The sequence below is a fragment of the Xiphophorus hellerii genome, chromosome 1 (assembly GCF_003331165.1).
Source record: "Xiphophorus hellerii strain 12219 chromosome 1, Xiphophorus_hellerii-4.1, whole genome shotgun sequence".
NCBI lineage: Eukaryota > Metazoa > Chordata > Actinopteri > Cyprinodontiformes > Poeciliidae > Xiphophorus > Xiphophorus hellerii.
This window is the reverse complement of record NC_045672.1, coordinates 25,773,346-25,787,139: the sequence shown is the minus strand read 5'-3', so window position 1 is coordinate 25,787,139 and position 13,794 is coordinate 25,773,346. Positions and strand designations below refer to the sequence as shown.

At 34.0% G+C, this 13,794-nt stretch overlaps 1 protein-coding gene across 1 annotated transcript; it reads left to right on the top strand.

Annotated features, from left to right (window-relative positions):
- The first annotated feature begins 4,924 nt into the window (after positions 1 to 4,924).
- rad21l1 (RAD21 cohesin complex component like 1) lies at positions 4,925 to 13,794 on the top strand. The gene is made up of 13 exons (XM_032568786.1): positions 4,925 to 5,071; positions 5,206 to 5,335; positions 7,023 to 7,122; positions 7,272 to 7,363; positions 7,549 to 7,656; positions 8,669 to 8,776; positions 8,878 to 8,973; positions 10,392 to 10,621; positions 10,701 to 10,779; positions 12,048 to 12,190; positions 12,265 to 12,375; positions 12,586 to 12,660; positions 13,596 to 13,794. Exons 1-13 carry the CDS (start codon positions 4,925 to 4,927, stop codon positions 13,779 to 13,781), a joined length of 1,605 nt encoding a protein of 534 aa, XP_032424677.1. The 3' UTR covers positions 13,782 to 13,794.

Sequence of the window (13,794 nt, the reverse complement as noted above, 5' to 3'; positions counted from 1 at the left end):
TTGGTAATGGAAACGCAGCTAATAACTGATCAGACCCATTAAGAGGAAAACTGATGATACCAATTTTTACTTGTTTAATTTGTGTTTTCTCTACTTTCAGGCTCACTGCATTCAAACTATGTGAATAAAAAAGTAGATTTGTGTTAAGATAAGTTAGATTTTACACACACAACTAGAACATGCTAACCAGATATAATTTACAGATTTTTATATCATTGCAAAAAGAGGGAAAGACTTTTTAAAAATTCTTAAAAATTTGGATTTCCAAAGTAGTTTACAAGCTGGCAAATACAGATTTACTTTAATAACTGCTTAAATGTTTTTATTTGATTCTAGCACATCAGGGCCACTTATCATGTAAAACAGTTTCCACTGCAGCTCCTTTCATTGCCGTCCTGCTCATCTTTCCTGGCAACTAATGTGAATAAAAGCCTTAAACTGAAATAAAGAAGGAAATGATCACATCTGATGTCCTGCGTGCTGCTCCCAAAATCTGCTTTCCTAGAAATTAGAAACACATTTAAATCGATTTTCTTCATTTTTTTCACTGCTGTGTGGCTTTATGTGTATGTAAACATGAGCATAAGTAATGCTATTATTGACTAATTTTAAAAAAAGAATCTTGTAAAACTTATTTAATAAAAAGACGTAACAAACTTCCGGTTTGGTATTCTCTTATTTCTCCTAAATTAGGGAAAGTATAAGTATTTTATTAGGATGGATTCCAAATTAACACATCTTCTTCTAAATTTAATATTTCTAAATCAATACTTGAAGCTGTTACATTGCATGATAAATACATATGAAGAAACCTTTAGATTTCTCAGGTTCTTGGTTCTTTTTGTGAAAGTAAAACAATATTTGAAACGTCTGCGACTTCATGTTGCTTAGAAAACTGTTCATTACCTGGAGAGTCCAGCGTCTTCAAGTTCATTCAGCAATCTACGTTTTCTTCAAAGGAGACAAAATAGGAGGCAGCTATTTTATCCTAAACAATATTAGAAAAGGGAGAGACATAAATGTTGCAGACCTCTGCTTTAAACCAAGGCTAAAAATCCAATTTATTTAGAGTTGCTTTCTATTAACCACTGGAACATCATAAACTGTTGTCTGTTTTTCATCTCTTTCCTTTGCTTTTCCACTGCATTGTAAAGTTTTTCCATATTTCTAGTTTAATTTTCCCTTTAATCATGTAAAGAGCTATGAATTGCCCTGTCGCTGAAAATGTGCTATGCAAAAAAGATCTCCTTTTCTGCGGTGAATCCTCACAGAGCTGGAGTTGGAGGCTCACTTCAGTCAACCTGCTCACCATCCAGAGAATCGATGAGAGGATTAGATTATCCGGTTTACATGAAGCTGCAGCAGAGCTTCTCTGCTTTAGAGTTTTTACAAAGGAGAATCTGCAAACGACTCATGAATGAATGGATGATCGAGAAGGGAGAGAGGCTAAAATTAATTTTGTCTGAATGGTGACCAGAGCCACCAGAAGAATCTGAACTTTGTTACGAACACAAGTTATCAATTAATGAGTTCATCTAAGGTTAATTTATCTTATCAATCGACTGACAATTAATTGACAAGCAGCCATTTTCTTAAAAATCAGATTTTGCTCTTGTATGAAAAGGGCCAAACGTTTTTCTGCCACGGAAAGGGGTACATATTTTTTTATAATCTGTTGAATTAAAAGAAAAAAACATTAAATTTAAACATTTCATCATAGCTGAATAAAACAATTCCTGAATAACCAGAAAACTGCAGTTTTATCTTTTCACTTTTGCAAAGGAAATTGTTAAGTAATGAATGAAACAGAGATTATTGTTAAATTTTGGTTGAAACTTGATTAGACTCAATAAATAATCAAGTTATTAATGTATATTTCACAGTAGAACATTTGAAGGTGGTTTAACTTGGAAATGAAAGTTCACCTGCTGCCTTGAAAATGCAACAACTAAGATATTTTGGTTTTAACTCAGAAATGAAAGTTTATGAAGTTGATTTAACAACAAATACAAGTTGTCTAAACATTGTTTTTAAGTTAATTAATCTTGAATTGTGAGTTTTAACTTAATCCTGCAATTTAAACCAAATAATCATTTCACTATATATAAGAAAAAACTGCCCTCATCTAGTTAAAGAACCACATTTTTCTTTTGTTTTCACTCATAATATCAAGTTAAAATATCTACTTATTTCACTTTAGAATCATTTAAATTCTTATTTCAAATTGCATGAACAAATTTTCTGATCTGATAATGAATTTTATTAAACATCACAATAAATTCAGCTCAGAAACATTTAGTGTGAACAGGACATTATCCTTAAGCATTAAAATAAACATTTCCTTTAATAACACACAAGAGTCAGATCAATGTAACGCACTTCCATGCCACTAAGCATTCTGGGAAATAGTTCCCACGCCTGTCTTTTTCATTCAGTTTTTTAAGTGCTAACCTAAAACCTCTAGTTTATTCAACTCTTGGAGGTTTGACAAAATTAATAAAAAGTTAACATAACTTACTGCTGTAAGTTTATCTTTCACAAACCCAAACATTTAGGTTCAAAATATAAACCTGGGTAAATTTGTTTGACTTAAAGAGTGGAACAAAGTAAACACAACTAAATGCGGCTTAAATGTTTTACAGCTGTTCTGCGTTTCCTGGAGTAAAATCAATGCTATTTTGATTTTAACTGTCCGTATGATAGTTTGATGTTCAGCTGAAAACCTTCAGTGACTTATTCTCCAGTATTTCATACGATTTTTAGAAGCAGCAGAAACAATTGAGTATTGCAATAAATTAACTGTTGGTAAACATTAAGTTGTATGTTTTGTGTTTTCTTTAAATCTTGAATAAAATTCTGATTAGAGCCTCCATTTATTTGGAGAACATGAGGTGACAAAACCAATTTAAAACTTCCTTTAAATATTTTGCAAAATCCACTAGAAAAAAAAACAACAGAAAATCTTACACAATGGATTATGAATATTAAAATTTTTATAGACAACAAAGATTAAATAATTTAACAAATAATTACAGATGACAAGTTGATGAGATATATAGCAGTAAATTAATAATCTACTGTAAAGGGAGGTTAGAATCTTACCAGTTTGCACAATAATGTGCTTAAAGTTTTTTGGGGTTTTTTGGAGCTAGAGCGCCCTCTACTGAATACAAACAGAAGCGAACAAACAAGACGTCCACCAAACGTCTTGTTTTTTCATAAACTAGTTTGTTCTACAAACAGACTGGATTGCCCAATGTATTCAAGTTTTAATGCTTCAATTTGTGCAGTGAAAGTTGACATTTTGTTAGTTTATTGGGCATAGTGATGACTTTTATTTATTGCCAAAATCTTTATCCATGTGAAAAGTTCACCTAAGTAAAAAATCATTTTCAAGTTGTAACATTTTAATTGAGTAGCAATTGCCAAGGAACTCCCAAGATCTTAACACATTGAGAAAAAGTTTTAAAATGTCTACACAGAAAATGATTAGCAAAAGCCAATCCACTCAGATAAATCCCAGGCATACACTAGGATTTATGCCTACTGTAAAGAAAAGCTAGAATCTTTCCTTTACACAATGTTTATTGTGTATAAACTGGTGTTTATTCACAATAAACACCAGTTTATTGTGTTTATTTATTGCATAAACGTTTTTGGTTTAATGATTTTCATTTTTCTTTTGCACATCACTATGTAATCTGTCTTGAAATGTGCTATTTCACTCTAAACATTGGTTTTGTCTTTGAATATACATTTGTTATTGTTCCTTAGAGAGACATTTACATTCTTGTACACTCCTTAAAAACATTGCTTTTATTAACTAAATTTATTTTTCTATTTATTATTGATATTATTAGTGGCAATCTAGTATTTTGATCATTATTATTACTTCTTATGAATGTTATTAGCCCATAAGGCAACCCTATTAAATCTGACTCCTTTACAAATGCCTACAACAACAAATGCAAACCTCCAAAAGAACAAAACAAAATGGACTTAACATGTATTTATTTTCTGTGATGTAAACTTGTACTTTAAACTATATTACCAAAAATAAAAAGAACTGTTAAGCTCTAATAGTTTAACAGGACATATCAAATAATCTTTTGCTATAACGTTTCTGAAAAGAATAAACACTTACTGCTGCTTTGAAGATGTTTTGTATGTTTTATAGAATATGCGGAGTTAACGATTGCGACTCGGAAGTCCGCCATCTTTGTTCTGATCGGCATACAGGCACTAGGCTATTTTTGTCTTGCGCAATAGCCAACAGATGCAAACTGTCGTTTCTTATATAAGAGTTATAGGGAAGATACAGATACAGGGAAGCGTCTTACAGTCGAATCAAGCCGAAAAATCTCGAATATCACTCAAAACTTCCAAGCTTCCTTCTAGTCGAGGGAGACTAGAAGGAAGCTTGATCATTTTATTTATTTATTTATTTATTCGTGATTAGACTTAATAATATAATAGGTATCTACGCTGCTCGTTGTCTTTCTTCGAGCAATAAAAGAATTACAGATTTTAAAATGACTCGACGTAGTTCGTTTTCTGGAACGGAAGTGTTGGTTGCTTAGCAACTAAATACGTCTCGTGCTGACGTTCACTTGTCAAAATTCGTTTTCACTTGAACTAAAGGTAAGTTATGCTCGTGATATCGGCGCTATTTTCTCCCTCACAACGTTTACATTTCATTTCTAAATTATGAAACATTAAAATTCTACCGACGTCATTTCTTTACCCATAAAACTTGACCTATAGCTGCTGAATCTTAGCTCACGATGCAGCGACAGCTAGCGTTAGCTGACTGTAACCTAACCTAGCATAAACGATACATTGTGTTGTTGCTGTAAAGTTAATACAAAGACAAAGCCTAACATGTCCTTGTTTTTCTATACCAGGTCGTATTAATCATTTCATAATGATGTTCTTCACGCAACTGTTTACGTCCAAAAGAGGTCCGTTAGCCAAAATTTGGCTGGCAGCGCACTGGGAGAAGAAACTTACCAAGGCCCATGTGTTTGAATGCAACTTGGAAACATCCATCAGAGACATCCTTTCCCCTAACGTACAACTTACTTACTTACTAAAAATACATATATACACCCTGTAGAATGAAATACATCCATTTGTTAAATCCAGTTAATTTGTAGTAACTTCAAACAGCTGATTTTGAAGATGTGAATCTGATTTTTTCTCTAGATGAAAATTGGTTTGAGGACTTCTGGTCATCTTCTTCTTGGCGTGGTCAGAATCTACTCTAGGAAGACAAAGTATCTCCTTGCAGACTGCAGTGATGCCCTGATCAAAATTAAAATGGCATTCAGGCCAGGTAACGATTACTTTTACTTTTGAGCATTTTTTTTGTTTGTTTAATTTTTTTATTTGTAGTTATACATTTAAAAAGGTGATTATAATATTTTAGAAGTTTCAAGAAATTGTCAGTTTCTATGCAATCTGGAAAAGTAAAATACTATTTAATTTTTACAGCCCAGGGTTAGTATGGAATATATACAATAATATATAAAGATTTTGGGGAGATTTTCAGACTTATCTTTTTTTACCCATTTTCTAAGCTAAAAATCAGAATTTCCACCATAACTTGGACAAAATTACCATAAAATCAACCTGTTCCTTTTCAAGTTTTTATTTTAAAACTCCACACACACAAAAGAACACCTTTAGAAACTTCATATAAAGGTGTTAGAGAATTTAGAAAGGGTAAACCTTGTAATGTTTAAACAATTACAAAACATTATTTTTCAAAGTAGTGTTTCCTACAGCTTTAAATATTTATGTCTTATTTACCTACATGCAGCATGTATTTTATTATGGTGTTTGGAGCTAAACCCTGACCACTGCTGTTATATCATATTTGTTTTTATTTGCTAAAAATTGGTTATAGAAATTGTAGAGTTTGTTCGTCTTGCCCTAGCTTGTGTAGCAACCATTTGTTTTGACTGGGCAAGTTTATATGTACACAAAACTATTCAAAGTGTTTCACAGAAAATCAGTGGAAAAAACATTAAAATCACAGAAATGTTTACGTTTCACCTAAAAAGAGTGCCCAGTATGTCAGACACTTAGAAGCAACATGAGTTAAAAATACAATTTACATCATATTTATAGCTAAAAAGTAGTATGAATCACTTTGAGATAGTCTGACCAAAAGCCTCAGGAAGCTAGGAATTAGTTTAAACACAGGCTAGCACAGATCTAATGTCCCTTCTTGGTGATTGTAGGGTAAATACATTTATATATTAAATTGTTCCTTCTCCGGTAAAGCCAAAGCATGTTTTCTTTGGTTTTATTTAGAGATTTGCTGTTGAAGATTTCCTTACGCTTTAATATCATCCCAAGTGGTTTTGAAACACTATTTTATAAAAAACTGATTATTTTATTTTTTTATTATGAGGCATTTTTATTGAAGAATGTTTTCTTTACATTGTGACTCAACAATAAATGCTGTCTTTAACTTGTATACCACAAGTTAAAGTGGTATACTTTAACTTGTCGACTTGTCGCCACGTCGACATTTTAAACCTATTCGTTTGAGTAAAATGAACTTTGTTCTTTTATTCTATGAACTACTGACATGTCTGTGAAATTCCAAGCAAAAATTTAGTATTTACAGAAAATGAGAAATGGTCAAAATAACAAAGAAGATGCAGAGCTTTCAGACCTCAAATAATGCAAAGAGAACAAGTTGATATTCATTTAGAAACAACAAAACTAATGTTATAACTCAGGAAGAGTTCAGAAATCAATATTTGGTGGAAAAACCAGGAGGTTTTCAGTGGGGTTCAGTGCAGTGGACTCTTCATTTTACATTATTTTTTAAACTCATAATGTGTGCAGGCTATAATAAAAAAATAATAATAAATAAATCCTATTTTTTATAATTGTTTTATTCTTGAATTATAGACATGTACATTGTTTTTATCTGTTTCAATACTGCTTTTAATTGAAATAATTAACCATTAATGCAACATTGATGTTTTTTTATGTCAATATTTCAGGTCAGACTGATATGCCTGTGGAAGGGCTTGAGGCGACAGTGAAGGCGATCACTCTGGTTGAAGATTTCACTGCCTTTGATACGCCGCTGCCTCTGCTCAGGTGACAGCTCAGGCTCCACAAACACTCATCACCAATATGTTCTCCAATTCTCTTGGAAATGTTTCTAATTCCCACGGAAACTATTTCAAATTGATTACTCAGCAGTATCAGGTTCTGATGTAAATGTTCCTCATCTTTAATCACCTAAGTGACATCGATGTGTCACTGAACCAGTGTCGCTCAGAGGAAATCACTCTGAAAGAGGATTTCGGACATCAGTTTTTGAACTTTCAAGACATTGGTGAGAGCCAGATTGTTTTCATACTCCTCCAGAGTTTGATGTTTATAGTAGTTTTATCATTTTAGTCTCTGTTAATTAGGCAGTATCCATCTGTTTTGACACCACATTTCCTAGGACAAAGCTGCTTCTTATTTAGTCTTTATCTGTTTCTTTTCCTCCCCTGCTTCGCTCTTTCTGACATGTAGGCGATGAGTCACAGAGCCAAGCAAACACACTGCTGGACCAAAGCTTTGATGACTTTTCAGCACATAGAGACGGATTTGGCGATGAGGAGAACGAATTCGACCTACTTGGTAGTGTGTGCCGAACTAATTAATCTCCTGTTTGTTCTTTTATTAAGTCTAATCAATTGGTAAACTATATTAAAAAGCTAAATAGTTGTAACTATTTCCCTTGTTTTGTTAAAGCTGCACTATGTAACGTTTATAAAAAAATACTTTGTCAAATCTGTCACCATGTCCTGACAGATTGTAATTAAGCAGATAATCTGTGAAAACATCAATCTCCTCCACCGTCTCCCTGAGCTACGATAGAGAAACACACTGCTCCAGGCCAAGAACAACCAATCAGAGGGTGTTATCGCTGTCAATCATCCTCATCTACACGCTGCTAAATGTGCTAATGGCACAGAAACAACTTGTCATTACAGGAAAACCATTTATCCGCCATTATCGGTGGTCATGCTAACTGGCTAATTGACAGCGCTAAGACCCACCTCCGAACTCTGATTGGTTGTTTGTAGTTTGTAGCTGGGAGAATGCAGAGGAGCTTGATTTTATATTTTTTCCATACTGTCACAATACACAGCTCTGGTAAAAATGAAGAGTCCACTGCACTGAAGCCCATCAAAAACCTCCTGGTTTTTCCACCAAGTATTGATTCCTGAACTCTTCCTGACTTAAAACATTAGTTTTGTTGTTTCTAAATGAATATCAACTTGTCTTCTTTGCATTATTTCAGACCTGAAAGAACTGCATGTTTTTTGTTATTTTGACCATTTCTCATTCTCTGCAAATAAAAACTAAATTTTTGCTTGGTATTTCAGAGACATGTTGTCAGCAGTTCATAGAATAAAAGAACAAAGTTCATTTTACTCAAACATATAGCTATAAAGAGTAAAATCAGAGAAACTGATCATTTTAAATGGTCTCTTAATTTTTTACCGAGCTGTATGTGACAGTTTCAACAAATATGTAAATATTGTTTTTATAAAAGTTCCATACTGCAGCTTTAATGTTTATTTTCATTAAAGGTAACAATTTGTCAAAGATTAAAGGGATCTGCTGCTTCTTGGTTTCCCGTCAGACTTCCTGTCGAACCCCATAGATCAGACTGAAACCCAGAGTTTCATCCAGGAAGAGCTGCAAAGTGAAAATAAAGGTTCTCCAATTCAGGATGATCAACCTCACATGGGTGACGAAGTTTTACAGAACAGCACTTTTATGTCTGGAACGAACTCTCTGAGTTTTCATGTGTGTGATGGTCGTGTTTCATGAACGCCTCGTGTTTTCCAGATGTTGACCTCGGCGTTCCTGAGGAGACGGTAACTGAAACCACTCTGCTGACCAATGATGAGGCCGCTTTCGCTTTAGAACCTGTTCCCATCACTCGTAAGCAAACGCCTCAAACTGGGAAATGGATCGCAACATCTCAGCTGATCATTAAGAAATCAGCTGAGATGTTGCGATCGCTGGGTCTGTCGCAATAAATCAATTATAAAACAAGCTCAATAATTTCTATTTATTTTAGCGTTTTTCTCTTTTCTCTCTAACTGAAACTGGATGATAAAACTCTTCAGTCTGATACTTTGGTCTCAACTTACCCTTTTTATTAAATTACAATTTAGTTTACAGAGATTTAATAATTCATTTTATTTGTTTTTCTTGTTGTTTTGTTTATTATTTTGGATATTTAAAGCATCTCCCAGTTCCAGTGTTAAATATTCATCAGAATTTAAAGTTTAGTGATTTTTCACAATGTGTTGTTGCATTTTTATGTCATTGTCATTTTATCACTTAAAAATGGTCTCAAAGTAACAATATTATTATTTATTGCAATAACTTCTGGGACGATTTATCGCCCAGCAAAATTTGTTATTGTGACAGACGTGGCGATCGCAACTATTAATACAAATTCAGTCATTTGTTGCAGGCTTATAATTTTCACCAGTCATCGCAACTTTTGCTCACTAATAACTTAAACGTTTTCTTTATTTTCTGACCAATCACTGCAACTCGGCTGAACTTTGACCAATCCGTTTAGCCCCTTTCTAATCTAACTTCCTGTTTCATGACGTCTCTTGAAAACCAAACCTGCAGGATTATGCTAAACTGTAAAAATTGCTTTTGTTTTTTGCAAAATACATTTTAATATGCTCTATAACAGTGTTGTCAAAGAGGTGGCCAGTAGGAGGCGCTACAGGGCCTCTGAAAACTTGAGGGGAAATGAGAAAAAATGGCAGAAATAAATTTAAATCAATATATAACTTTTTTATTTAAAAAATCTAATCTATATTTCAATTATCATTATAAAATAAATGTTCATCTTGGCCAACTATAATCAGAAGGCCTGAGGCAGCATTAATGCTAAACAAATATAATTATTAATAAAGGAGAGAAAACTTTCTAAACTTTATTTCTTTACGTATTTTGAAGCCCAGTTCTATAGGACTTACTTCTACTGTTTATCCAGTTAATGTTAATTTTAATGACCAATATCAAAGTCTTCTTTTGTATTTTGGCAATTCCTCAGGACATGATTTTATTGTATTGGTGCTGATATTTCAAAAAGCTACTTGGTAATGTTATGTACACTTTAAATATTAATTATGTTAAAATCCTTTTTGGATACTTTAGTGCAGCAATCTGAACTGTTTTGTAAAAATAAAGCTTCAAAAAGCTCAACTTTTTTAGAGAGGTGCTGCAAAATCAAAAATTTTAATCCGCAACTCTCACATAAAAACATCGCAACATCCGGAAGGGACTGAGAAGTCTTTATGATTTCTAAAAAATAATTGTTTTTATTTAAGCAAACTCTGAGAGAAAGCTGGGTAAGAGGAAACGTAAGCTGGTGGTTGACCAGACGAAGGAGCTGAGCAACGACGCCATCAGGGAGCAGATCTCAGATTATTTGGATCTGGTCGCTCCGTTGGACATGGCCCCGCCGACGGTGCAGCTCATGCTCTGGAAGGAGAGCGGCAGCGCCGACAAACTCTTCTCTAAACCGTGCTCCACTCTGGTGAATCCACTCATTAAAGAGGTAAAACTCACAACATGTTCTAGTTTTTTACCTGTATTAATACCTTATATCTGTGTATAAATGGATGTTGCCTTCGCAGGTCTTTGCCAAAAGTGTCTTCCATTTGAAATTTTACAGCGTAGAAGAGGTTGAACAGATGCGCCAAGAGAAAGAAGGAGGTACGATTATATGAATCATGCTTAATGTGATTAATGTGCAAACTGCAAGGACAGTCACTGAAACTCCGGGCAAAGATGCATAAAAGCCTGAAAATAAATGCATTTTCTTATTGCGATCCGCTGCAGAAACAAAATCTTTTGTCTAATTTCTAGAGCAAATATAGAAATATTGCTCTAGAAATAAGACAAAACTCTCTCAAGTTACTTTTCAGCAAGATATAAGATTTTGTTTTAAGTCAATAATTCTTGAATATTGATTTTTTAAAAAGTACTTAGTATCACTGGCAGATTATTTCACTTTTAACATGGGAAACATTATACATTCTAAAATGTAAAAAAACAGATTATCTGGAAGTAATCTGCCAGATAAAGAGCCATAAAGTGAAAATGTGTTTATACATTCCTAATTCTGGTACAGAAAAATGGCTGTAGATCGTTTGTTTATGTAATATGTTTTGGTGAAAGACAAAATGTCCCTTTATTAAACCTTCAGACTCACAGATCCACCAAAATTGTCAGATTATCCTCAAAAATAGTCCAAATAGTTTGAATGTATTTTTATTTTCTTCATTTCCTTCTTTCAGAAGGATTCTGATGTATCATGTTTATGTTTTAAAGTAAGAATAGAAAGTTTTGCTGTTTTGCTTTTCAATTTTTCACGTTTGCGGTGTGTTTATCCAAAAGAAAACACATAAAACTTCAGATAACTCACAAACAAGATGTTAATATTCATGAAAAAACATCTTAGTGTAGCAGAAAACTGTCAGTATTCAAGACGTAGACAGAAAGCAAAGGAGTAAATTTCTGCAAAAACTCTGAAATTATGAGATCAGAAATTCTCTAGAAAAAAACAGGAAAATCTATAAACTCCAAGTTGAGAAATTTCAAGATAAAAACTCTGAATTTTTTACATGAACTTCATAGATTTTCTAGAAAAAACTTATAATTTTGAGGGTTTTTTTTGTTTTTTTAGAAAGTTTCTGAGTTTATTCTCACAGATTCTTGCATTTGGAGTTCAGAAACCTTCTTGTTTTTTGTCTAGAAAATTTGAGATTTAATCCCAAAATTGCTGAGTTTTTTGATGGAAACTTTTGCCTCCTTTTTTGTTTATTTACATTGATCCTAATTTGTTGTACATTTGTGAGATAAGGGAAAACAAATCGCTCATTGACCACCAGGGGGCTCTGCATGTTTTAAGACATTTTATAAAACATATTTCCAGCAGATTTTCTGTTTTTCTCTACCTGTTCTGATTGGTTTCATTGCAGCTCAGGGAGACATCAGCTCCCTCTTCACAGGCGACGCCACTGTTGTAGATTCAACTTCAAACACTGAAATAACTCACAACACTGAGCTGATGGCCTTTGACCTCATGAATGACAATCAGGAGACATATTCTTCCATCATCCAAGTAAGCCCTAACAGGAAGTGTCACCGGAAAATGTGAGGAATGTCGTTGTTCTTTACTCCTTTGTGATCTGTCAGGATGAACTCGGCGTAGATGTCGCTCATCCCGACCTGCCGTCAGAAGACTCCGTGTTTGTCCATCCCTCTAATGTGGAGCAACGCACTCAGTCAACTTCTCTCAACACCCAGGTGCTTACGAGGAAACAGATGCTTTCTGTCGCTTTTCTCCGCCTGCTGGCCTCCTCTCTTGCTCTAAATAACTGAAATGTCTGAAAATAGCTGGTAGGGAAGCTTTAGTCTGTCGGCTCCTAACAGATGGCAGGTGTTAATTTTCCCCTGCTGGCTGGACGATGTGCGCAGCATCCCTGATTAAAAACATGGTGCTTTTCCAACCTGCAGTCTCTGCTGGGGAGCCAGGACTCTGAGGAGAGGAGAATAACCAGGAGAGCGATGAAGCTTCTCAACGACTTGAAGGTAAAAGGCCTGCTAAGGAAAACTAACAAAAACTACAGGTAAAAAAAATAACTGAAAGGAAAATAAAAATGAAATATTACTAAAGATCCAAAACATAAAAGAGGTTCCCTTATTAAAATAAAAACATCCAATTATTTTCTGTTTTGTTGACAATTTTTTAACATTCTTGATTTGTAATTTTGGGCCAAACAAAATCATTTAAAGGGCCACGATTGGTCCCCAGGCCACACCTTTGTCACCCCTACTACACAGAGATGTGTAGAGTACCCAAAAATTATATTGAAGTAAAAATAGCTCTAAATGAACATATTTTAACCCAAGTAAGAGTAAAAAAGTATTTGGTAAAAAGTCTACTCAAGTATTCATCAAATTATCAATCATTTAATTTTAAAAATGACATAATCAGACGGACCGAAATATAAAGTTCAGCGGAAATTTTAGTGGTTTAAGGAGTAAAATGACAATAATTCATATAATAAAAAATAAAATCAGGGAAAATCAATAAAAAAAACTTTAAACACTTTATCAAAAGCTGCAGGTGTGAGTCTGTGTCTGGTGATTAAAACATGTTTGTTTTCATTCAGTGGGTAAAACATTCAGAAAGTTTACTCAAGAGTAGAAAGTACAGAGTGGTAAAAATACTCCTAAAAGTACATTTTGTTAAAAAGGTTATGGAGGTAAATGTAACTAGTTACTACCAAACTCTGTTAAATGTGCATTAACATATTTTATTCAAAACTGACAGTTTGTTGGGGGGTTTTTTTGGAGGATTTTGCTACATAAAAATAATTTCTGTGACTTATTTTCCCCACCTGTGTAACTACTGTTACAAAAACAGACTGAAACGACACCTGAAGCCAATAAAAACTAAACTAAGCTAGCAAACAGCTGATAGAAACTGATCTGATGGATCTATTTGCGTTTTGTTTCTGCAGCAGAGCCACACCGCCGGAGATCCCGCCTTCAGCCTGAAGTCGCTCTGCAGAGGAAGCACTCGATCGCAGGCTGCAGTCACTTTCTTGTCCCTGCTGGTTCTGAGAAAGCAACAAATCGTGGTTCTGCACCAGCCGGGTTCATACCTGGACATATCTGTGGCCCCTGGGCCCAAATACTACAGCTGAAGCGGTTCTGGTT

What these genes read in the sequence shown, in the direction of transcription:
- rad21l1 (XM_032568786.1), top strand. Translation starts at nt 4,925, where the DNA reads ATGATGTTCTTCACGCAACTGTTTACGTCCAAAAGAGGTCCGTTAGCC. An exon ending in ACGCCGCTGCCTCTGCTCAG is followed by an intron (nt 7,123 to 7,271) that starts GTGACAGCTCAG and finishes TAATCACCTAAG; the next exon opens with TGACATCGATGTGTCACTGA. An exon ending in AGAACCTGTTCCCATCACTC is followed by an intron (nt 8,974 to 10,391) that starts GTAAGCAAACGC and finishes TTTTTATTTAAG; the next exon opens with CAAACTCTGAGAGAAAGCTG.